The 11081-nt window shown below is 38.5% G+C and overlaps 1 protein-coding gene across 1 annotated transcript; it reads left to right on the forward strand.

Annotated features, from left to right (window-relative positions):
* The first annotated feature begins 727 nt into the window (after positions 1-727).
* LOC140934500 (adenosine receptor A3-like) lies at positions 728-9832 on the forward strand. The gene is made up of 2 exons (XM_073384113.1): positions 728-826; positions 8933-9832. Exons 1-2 carry the CDS (start codon positions 728-730, stop codon positions 9830-9832), a joined length of 999 nt encoding a protein of 332 aa, XP_073240214.1.
* The last annotated feature ends 1249 nt before the right edge of the window (positions 9833-11081 follow it).

Raw genomic sequence — 11081 nt, forward strand, 5'->3', positions numbered from 1 at the left:
AAGTGCGTGTCCAAGAAAACTGGTCCGTAAAAACGCCGTGACATACACCAAGTATGGGAGTTGGTCGCTCCGGGTTATGGGCTCCTGTTATTACTAAGAAGGATCTGAAACCATCCATCATCTTGGACTCACCAATTTGAATTAATTAAATGTATTCAATTTTTCTTAAAACCCATATAAATCGAGGTAATTGTGAAACGAAATAATTGATTTAAATGGTCTGGATAATAGCAGGCAAGTAACTATCTTTAAGAAATGGACAACAACTTTAAGTTTAAAACAAGACATGTTTCGATCGTTCAACGATCATCTTCAGTTGTGAATTCGTTTGCAAGTTCGGTTGAATTAATACAAGCAATGACGTATAAGTTAATACGTAATACAATTCAAAATTTCGAAAAATTAACGTAAATTTTAAGATGCGCGAGACATGAAATGACACTTGCGCGAGCACTACACTTAATACAAGGAAGGAAATTGTAAAAATTGAAATAATTACAATGCTTATAACACAAAATGTTGTGAGAACAAAAATATATATATACTTATATATAAAATAAACTTAAAGAATAATATGAGAACGAGATAGTTAAGTCAGCATGTTTCAGCTGCTTATTCAAAGTGGGATTCTCCCATTTGATGTGCATTGTCTCCTTCAACATAAGTTGTAGTTTATTGGGTGCACAATCCACGATGAAAAAGCAATTCTTATTAGCTAGACAACGACATGCCTGGGATTGCTGCAAATGCTGATAAACGTGTGAATTCCTATCCCTGCTCAGATGCTCAAAACGCGCGTCGAGAGGTGTCGGCTAGTCTCGCGGATGTAACAGGCATTACATTCTGCACACAAAAATTTGTAGACAACGCGCGAACGGAGATCGAGAGGAACAGGATCCTTCACACTAAACATACTACCAACCTTAAAAGAAGAAAAAGCTAACTTAATTTCGATGTTAGTACAATAGCGCTGAACGAGTTTGCGTAGCCTTTTCTGTGCTTCTCTAGTGAAGGAGCCTACATAGGGTAACTTAAAATAATAAGTTGAACCGGCTTGCTGAACCTGAGAACTAGCTGATGGGCGGATTGTAGCTCTACTGACGTATCTATTGATGACCTTTTCCACCATGCGAGCAGGGAAAAGGTTCTTACGTAGAATAAGGGTAAGATCTTTTATATCCTTATGAAAGCCTAGCCAAGAATTGTTGATTTTGTAAACCCTGTCCACCAGTGTTCTAACAAGACCCATTTTGTAGGAAAATGAAGTGAAACTAAAATAGTTGGTTAGGAGCCCCGTGAAAGTTTTCTTACGGAAAACAGATGTCTGGAGATTAAGAGGGTTGTTATTGACCCAGACATCCAAGAAAGCTCCTGACCAACTATTTTAGTTTCACTTCATTTACAATTAAATAAAAGATGGAATCTATACGTAAAGCTAAACTATGACTTTTTAAAAAGCTACTTAAAAGAGAAATATCTCAAATATCTCTTTTCATTGGGTGCAATACTAAATTTCGAAACTTCTAAAAATTAAAATTAATAAAACCTAATTTAGAATTAAATTCTGATGAATATTTAATGCTAGGCGAGAGTTGATATGTTGCGCATAAGTTACAGTTTTTGCAGAGATATAGTTTCAAGAATATAATGGTCAGATCAAATATTTCTGGTCTTTTTGGAGAATTTGTCCCGTAGCTAAGGTTCTATGACGTGAAGGGATTGCTTTCCGAGGTGACCGGTGAAAACTGAACGAGAAAGACTCTTACCATATTTATTGGAATAAGTGCCAAACCTCCAATGAGCGTCCAGCCTCGAATAAGCGCCCAACTCCAATCCACCTCCCACCCAGTCAAACTCAAATAAATTCTCACTCCCACCCCACCCCATTTCCCCTCCCACGCCAAAAAAAAAATGAATAAGTACTAATAAGAGACTTCCCCGAAGACGGAGTTTTCTTTAGAGTATTTTACAGAAACCTTTCTTTGTTACATCTTCGCGTTTTGTTATTACCATTTATTAGTTTGTCGCAAAATAAACATACTACAATTGCTTAAAATGGTGAAAAATGTAATAAGCGCCCAGCCTCTAATAAGAACCCACCTTGAATAAGCGCCCACTCTCAAGACCTAAAAATTTAATAAGCGGCTAGGGCGGTTTGTCCAATAAATACGGTAAGTTTATAGGGAATGTGCTGTTTTAACAAATCTTTCTTCATGTGTGCACCTGCTGGATCATAACGTAAAAAAAAAAAAAAAAAAATGTGTCGTGATGGATAAACTTTCCTCTGAATAGAGGCTTTCTTCGAAACGTGAACAAAATTTAGTAAGCTGCAGATCCACTTATCATTTCCATGCTATCAAATAGAATCCAGAACTATAGCTTAGTAGAACTCCTTGCATCGTGAGAAAATGCGAGCGTGTATTGAGTATAAAGCTTATTACATGTTACATGTACATAGCTGCTTGTAACTTACAGTAAATATTGATTTTCAGACTCACAAAGTTGATTTAAAAGTATCCCCTCAGCGAAACTTGAAACGCCTTGGTCATACCGGAGAAAAATACTTTGCAAGTCTTCGCTCTTCAAACAGATCTAGAATCGACGAGCGAGAAGTTCGTGAGAAAATTGATTGACCTTCACGAAAGCTCAGGTTTCAACAGAGAGGAAAAACTTTTTGAGGCCGCGTTTGACCAAAAAATTTAGCATCAAAGAGCTTTATCTTTATTTTTTTGATGTTCTATGTGTAAGACAATTATCCCATCATTTGTAGCTTTGTTTCTCTCGTGTTAAATGGTTTCTCATCGTACACTTAAATGACATTGTTACTTCATTTAACGGTTACTTCAGAAGACGTATGCTAAAGCGTACGAAACGTCAACTCAAAGGATCCTCTTTTTCAAGTACTGCGTAAAGCGAAGACAAAACAACTGAGTTAATGCCTTGAAAAATACAAGAATATCTGCAAAACTACCATTCAACGGATGACAAGTACTTTTTGAAGAAGATCTACCAGAAGAAACATCCCTTCATATCCTGAAAATGCCGAGGAAAACGGGCAGATGCTCTGAAGGCGGAACTTGACATAAATCACAGGTAGGCAGAGTTATCGAAATATTTTGAATAAAAAGAAAAACAATTATTGGATCGGGCTTTCATAGCGGAGCTCCACGCGCGCGCGAAGCGCGCGTGGGCGGAGCCCCATAGCTAGGGTAATCTACCCATCCCAGAAAATTTGGTATACACGTGACCGACCGACCGTCCGCACAATAGGCATACCAATGTTTACTCTAATTCTAGCTACTTTGGGAGCCCAGGAGGAAGCTGATTGCACATCAATGTTGTCATCAATTGACAGCTGTCAAAACAGGTTATCCGCTGACCAGTATCACCTGACCGTATCGTGGGCTCAGGTGTCGACCCTTTCAAGGTCGAGTATTTTTTGAAGTTATCCGCTGACAATTTATTAGTTTTCAAATGATTGTAGGCTCACGTTTACTTTTCTTAAAATTTATATCAAATATGTTGTGTTTATGTCAGTATCGCCCCGCACTATTACGATTTTGATTTCAAACTGACCTCAGACGCAAAAATTCAGCCAGTTTTTTTAAAATACAGGCTTGGAAGACCTTTTCTTACCATGGTCTTGTGTTGGTAACGCTCCACGTCCAATTTTTATGCTCTGATTGGTTAAAATTTGACAGGTGAGTTCATGCGTAAAATTTATTCTTGAAAGTTGTTTACTTTAACAGCTGAAGCTGAGTTTTGAGTCAACTTGTGATGTTTTTAACTGTCTTTTTCCACTGGATGTACAAAATGAAATACAGCTGCTATCAAGAGTGTTCTCTTATTCATGGCTGGTTTGTTTATTGGGTTTTTGGTTGAGAAATGCGTCGCTTGTCAAAGCCGATAATCCGACTTCGGATGGCATCGTTTTTGTTTTTCACCTTGCTGGATGCGTGCGAGAATTATAAAGGCTCAAGCGATCCTTGCCTTACTTGATAGCTTTCAGGAGCTGCATCTCGAAATATGGTAAGCCTGAGTTATTATTGTATTTATATCTAATTTCATGAAGTCCAGCGGCGCAGTTTATGCACGTTTGTATTAAGATTTGACTGAGACACTGATCTGACCTAGTATGAGGTTTGATATAAGCTTAAGCTTACAGAACTTTAAAAAGCCTTTAGTCGATATTAATTCACCGTAAATAGAAAGAGAAGACTTTCCGAAGAATATTTAGTTATAATTTTGGCTGTAGAAAGAAAGCTTTGAGCGATTTTCTTGTCCTGAGTTCATCTTTGAAAACAGCAAACAGGCCCGGGAAACCGGCGGCTTAAAACATAAACTTAATCTTTAAGCTTACTAGTAAAGACTTGAGGATTCTTAGAGACACTTAACTACTCATGTTTTCGTGAATGAAATTTGTTGACTCTGCAAATGTTCTACCGAATTATATCTCTTTATTGATTGTTGGTAGTCTCAAAAGTGTAATTTTCATCGCCTTGCCGTTTGTTTTCAGCCGTTCATAAACAACGCTTTGCAGGAGTACTCAAAATGCCGAGCGTATCAAACGCTTTTTAAGGTTACACATCGTTATAAAACCATGAATAAAAATAGACTCAATAAATTCTTTATCACGTTCGCTTGTCAAAAGTTAGATCCGGCTGGCCGTATAGGTGATTTTGGAAATTTTTTGAACAGTTTCGCTGATTAAAAGTACACGCGTGCTTCAATGGTCCTGAATATTGAATGAATGCAATTTGTCTTGAAAAATTGTGAAATACTGCATTTTGTCAGGGGCACCCAACGAGAATATAGTTCAAAACCACGTACGATTGTTAAACGTATTTTAGTATTTAAACGGTAGATATAGGCATATTTTTATCCCTAAAAATTTTTCATCTGTTCGGATTTCCTAGCTGAAAGTCCAGTGATCCGAAAATTATAGGGATTAAAACTTACCTTTTCGAAAATTCCAGTCAGAAAAAAGGCTCCCGAAAATTCTAGGTGACCTTTTTCGGGTAAAAATAGGTTAAAAATAGGCAGTTATACCATTTTTTGGATGTTCGAAAATCCTAGGAGAGGCAGGCAAGCAAGAAATTTTACAACAAATGTTCCGAAAATTCTAGATCTAAATCGTCTTCCGAACAAATATTTTCCGAAAATTGTCGTTGTTTTGTACGAGGTCTGTATAATAAAAAAGCGCCTCATAGTACTCTTTCTCCTCAGATGTGGTGTATTAAAAAAAATAAATAAAAGATTGGTTTGCACGCACCCAGATTTATTGGAAAGAATTTGTAAATTTGTCGATCGCAAAAAATTCGGCCTGATTTATTTTCCACGTCTTATCTACTGTGATCAAGAGCCATTATTGCTCTTAAATTTGACCGTACACCTTTTTGGGTGTACATATAAGGCTATATCAACTCGATACAAGATTTGTTTCACTCCAAAATCGCTTAACTTTTCAATGGGAGCTTCGTTTTTAGCCGTGACTAAATATATATATCTTATGATATGAAGAATTATGCAGATCTCGGAGGAACCAAGGTGGATAAGTAAGGGTTATCGGCCTGAAGCGAGGGGTTATGTGATTTATTCGGGAATAAATCACATAACCACGAGCTGAAGGCCGATAAACGGCTTGTTTTTACATAAGCGAGGATTCCTCAAGGGATGCAAAAATGCATTGACGAAAAATGCCTCTATTGTTCGTCTTTCTTTTGTTTTTTAACACTACTCCTTGCTGGCACTGGTGGCATTCACAGGTTTCTCGGCTTTTTAATTATGTTAGTTTTTCAAAGTCGCATTTCAAATTAATTGTTCGCAGTGAATGCTAGAAACAGCCTAAAGAGCCTAGCAGTGTCGAGCGATTCAGAACCAGCAGTAGAGTCGTTTATTACTCAAACTAAAGCAGCTTTAGTGGAGGTACTGCAAGAGCTTTCGCAAAACAGTTTGAATCTTCATTTGCGGGTGCAGAAAACGAGTAAGCAGTTGACAATTTCAATTTTCGTACCGAGGATCTTTTGACCGACCTGCATGTTTACAGACAAAGAAGATTTCGGGCGAGGGATCACTACTTTACCTGACAAGGAAATTTAGTCGAGGAATGAAGCAAGAATACCACAAAACCCAAAGAGGTCAACTACATGTCTTCATGGAGTAGATACACGAGTTAAGGATGACTGGTAAAAGAACGGAACTCCTTACCATGACAACGACACTTTCGTGGAACCGTAGAATTTTAAAGACGCTGTTCAATTTCGAACTGTCGTTTTGGCTGTGGAAATCGATGAACCAACAACTAAGGAAATCCGAGAACGTGGTTCGCAAAAGAAACGCAGCTCGGTTTAATATTTCCAATAAACATTTGTGATTTTTTTGCTAACTGAAATGCGAGGGATTATGTATTAATATGCAAGGGGAATAAGTCACTTATCCCCCTTGCATATTAATACATAATCCCCTCGCATTTTAATTAGCTGTTCATTAGCCCCGCTCTTCCCTTCAAACAATCAAAGCCGCACCCAGCTTTTCAGACAGTTGATTCGGGGGTTATGTAATATATTCCCCCCGAAAAGAATAAAGGAATCCGAGCTTATGTAAAAATAATTCGCGGATACCGTCCTCCTCGCATCTGCATAATTATTCAAATTAATTATTTATCTACATCCATGCAACAAAAACTAATCAACGAATCGCACGGAGGATTAATTCCCGCCAAGAGACATTTGCAAAAATGATTGTTCAATTTTGTTTTGTTTTTTCTCTATCATACCTTCTGTTGAACAAGTTAAAGATTGAAGCACATTTCAAAACTGACTACCGATAAATGAAAAGGAAGTACTCGAAATATAACTATCGCTCAGGAACTGAATGATAAGTTTAAAAAGATTCCTAATCAATATCTTCTGCTGACAGACCATATTGGGGCTTAAGGGAATTTATAAAAAAAAAATTACCTAGAAATTCAGGGATGAATGAAACATCTTTTTTTTATTTTAAAGTATCGACCCCAAGTATTAATTGAGATACGTCGAAATTGGTCTATTATCAAACCGAGTTTCTTGCATGAAATTTTATAAGTTTGGCTAAAAAGACGGCAGCAGTGGACAGTTTTTGGTATTTATTTGCGGTAGCAAGCAGGTGAACAAAGTGAAACATTCAGGGGGAGAGAAGCTCTTAACCCTATTGAGACTGGGCTTTTATGGTCAATCTGTGACTGGGGGGGGGCTCCTCGGACCCCCCCCCCCTGTATCTCTGGAACCAATAATGCTAGGGTCATGAAATTTACACACAATGATCATCTCCGTACAAAGAAGCCCCACACCCGGTTTTGACTTGCCACGCCCAATGATGACGTCACAGTGACGTCATATTCCGATTTTTCAATGTCTCTTATTATTTTCCACTTAGATACGTAAAATATCAATAATATTGGTAAAGTCATCTCTTTGTCATCCTTTCTTATGAGCTAGTAACAAGGAAACACTTGTACAGCGAGAAAAAGCAATACGAAGCAATAAAATTTAAAATTTGAAATGGTTGTCCGCCATCTTTGATCCGCCATCTTGGATTTCCGTTTTTTTGTTAAAATTATAATTTAAAGCAACTTTCAAAGGGGAAAAAGCTAAGAATGTATAAAAGAAGTATCAAACTAATGTTTATTACCCAAACAAATGACTTTGGAAGTGTTATTTGGAAAATAGAGCAGCATATTTGTCAAAGCAAAAAAGTGACAAATATTACCCCACCACTCCCCCCCAAATATTCGATGTTGAAACATTTTGATGTAATTCAAAAACTAGTCCCAAGCAAAGACCATTTCAACAACAAAAAGCACTATAAGTGTAAAAACGCGATCTTAAAACAAAAAAAATCACCATTTTTTAAATTTTCCAAAACCTATGTGTCAGAAACTGGTTGCCATGGCAACATGATTAATCACATGGACATGGTAATTATGCCAAAATGTTTCTAGATAAATTTTAGGAAAAGTCAGAAAATCTGAACGTCATAGCTCTTTCGGTGTAGGAGTTATCACGATTTTGCCGGAGGGGGGGTTCGAAAAGCCCCCCCCCCCCCTCAAGTCTGAATAGGGTTAATGTAGGGGTAAGTGGAAGGTTAAAAATCAGGGAAAAAAAGAGAAATAGATTATGAACTTTAATCGTTCCTTAGAAACCTCTTTATTCAGAATTGCAAACTAATTTTTGGAAGTTCATGATTTGCCGCAGACGAGGTTAAATAACGTCTGCGACGCAGGCTATAGATGGAATGGAGACGTTTTCCGTTGTGTGTGTTTTATTTCCATCTTTTGTTAGCAAGTGATCTCCCTGCCCTACCCCGAGAGTTAACCCACCAAAATATTCGGCAAATTTGTTTAAATATATTCTAGTTTTATTTCGCCTTTTTGTGTTTGTTTTTTTCCTTTTTAATTGTTTTGCTGTCGGGATACATCCGCCATCTTGGCAATAACCAGTCACACCACAAAACCACAGGTATCCCACGCTCAATGTTGGTAACACGCTATGTATATATTGTAAAATTACTGTGTTTCATGGTGGTAAAGTTTCGATCTAAAATTTTTAGGAAATAATTAATGACGAAAATTCAATGAAACTAAACTCTTCAGTAATTTGTTGCTGTCCTTAATGTTTACCTGGAGTTTCGTGATATATTCTCAAATCCTCCATTCATGCAATAAAATACTCAAGCGACGGGTTTTTTAACGGTAAATAAAGAGCATATAGAAATTGGTAACTGCAAGGAAGCCCATATCAGTAGAGACAATCAATGTTCTTTCCTCATTACGAGAAAAAACAATCATGATTTTTTTTTTCTTTTTTTAAAGGGACAGCTTACTCTCAACGGCTCCTGCTACAGAGAAATGGCTCAAGCAACTAATTTTGCAGAGAATAAAAGCCCGGAGAAATAGAACGGCGAACCGCGGTGCACGGCCGAGTTAACTGGAGAAGTAAAACATGAGCTAATCTTTCTCTTGGTGGTTAATATTTCTGTGTCCATTACTGCATTTCTAGGGAACACTCTGATCCTAGTGGCTCTGAAGAAAGAATCTTCACTTCATCCGCCGTCCAAACTCCTGTATCGTAACCTAGCGATAACTGATCTCTGTGTCGGTGTGATTGCAGAGCCTGTTTATGTTGCCTACTTTATGTCCGTGCTAAGCGATAAATGGGATATTTGCTTTTACGTGAATTTGTTAAGTTTTTTCACGGGCTTTGTTTTTAGTGCCGTTTCATTGTTAACATTGGCTGTAATAAGCGTGGACAGACTTCTCGCCCTGTTACTGGGGTTGAGATACAGACAAGTTGTAACTTTGAAAAGAACACTTATGACCCTAATTGTTGGTTGGATTCTGTCCATTGTAGGTACATTGACTTACCTTTGGGATCCTATTGTGACGTCATGGTGCATCAAGGTAGGCTTACCTGTTTGTCTCGTCACCTCATTTGTCTGTTACGTCAAGATTTTCTTTATTCTGCGTCATAACCAAATCCAAGTGCTGGACCACTTTCCTCAAAGACAGGAGAACCAACCAATTCCGTTTAACATAGCGCGATACAGAAAGGCAGTGTCCGCTGCATTGTGGGTGCAGACGACATTGGTTGTTTCTTATCTGCCGTTCCTTATAACCGAAGCTTTGAAACATCAGCGAGGGATGCTACTATCGCTTTACCTTGCAAGGGAATTTACAATTACCTTAGTTCATTTAAACTCCTCTTTAAACTCATCGCTGTACTGTTGGAAGATTAGAGAAGTAAGGCAAGCTGTGAAGGATACCATTAAAGACCTTTTATGTTCATCGCCAAATTAGATTGTTTTATAGCTGGAGATTTTTCCAACAGCGCGTGTTCTCATTGAATACTTCCAGATCTCAACGATGAAAATTTTTCCCGCCAAAATCTCTGAGCGGGCAACATTGCAAAATCTATGACGTCAGAGGGTAATAGTGCAATGTTCCTCGTGAATGATGACCGACGACCGCCGTTGCAGCGAAGTTTATTGAATTTCCACTTTCCACATTTCCAGGGCTCCGCCTCGGGAAACATTGAGATTCTCGAGGAACAAAATTGCCTGTTCCCTTAGGACCAGTCATTAAGTGTTTATTGTTAAATCTATAGACTACAGTCGCGCCTCCCTTAAGCGACCACTCAAAATGCGAAGATTTAGTGGTCATTTACGGGAAGTTGTTGCTCTCCGACGGATCTTCCTTTTGGAAGGAATTTATTGCATACAATTCCTAACGTACGATATGAGTATAGTTTCATGTTTTCACTGAAAGTGAATAAGACCCCCCTTTTTAGGAGAAGAAAGTTAATAAGCCCCCTCTCTATTAAGACCCCCTCCCCCCCTCCCATCCCTAATTATTCTTCACTAATAAATGATAGGCTGTATTAATCAATCACGACGGTAAAACTTCGTGTCGACTGATCCGGGATGGTTTATTTACTAGCTGGAAGTTCGGATTTTATTCTGATCCTCGGCTGCATGAGCTAAAACTTCTTGTACTTGAGATTTTCCCCTTTGTATTCTTGTTCTTTATTGAGAACTGATACCATCGTCATTTCTAAATCAAATAAGTCCTCCGCCTCTATCAAGCCCCCCTCAATTGGGCTTGAAATAAAAAAGTTCCTCGGGGGGGGAGGGGGGGTGGGGCTTCATAAAGGATTTACGGTATATAGGACTTTGATTGGGAAACTTGGATATGGTTGCTTATAGGAGGTGGTCGCTTTTGCGCGCTGGTCACACGGGTAGGTTCCGTGGACTGTATTTGACCTGGCCTGCGTAGCATGGCGGTTTTTCGGGAGTATGGCAGTTTTTTCGGGAGCACGACTGAGCGGCGAAGGTGCAAAATTGCGCGCAAAGCGCGCCCTAAGTAGCGGCGGTTTCTCTGCCCTCGCCCGCTTTTATTTTCTTTGTGCCTCAACCAAAACCGCCATGGTACTCAGGCTATATTTGACCTCTCTTCTTAAGAAACTAAAATAGCGCTTTTCTTCACACGTCGTTGTTGTTGTTGTTGTTGTTGTTGTTGTTAAAAATTGTGGCGCGCTGCTTAGTGCTTT

This window comes from Porites lutea, chromosome 4 (assembly GCF_958299795.1).
Source record: "Porites lutea chromosome 4, jaPorLute2.1, whole genome shotgun sequence".
Classification (NCBI taxonomy): domain Eukaryota; kingdom Metazoa; phylum Cnidaria; class Anthozoa; order Scleractinia; family Poritidae; genus Porites; species Porites lutea.

Excerpts from the sequence above, each read along its gene's own strand:
- LOC140934500 (XM_073384113.1), top strand. The coding sequence starts at position 728 with ATGCCTGGGATTGCTGCAAATGCTGATAAACGTGTGAATTCCTATCCC. Across the intron at positions 827-8,932 it reads TGTCGGCTAGTCTCGCGGAT|AACGGCGAACCGCGGTGCAC; the intron begins GTAACAGGCATT and ends CCGGAGAAATAG.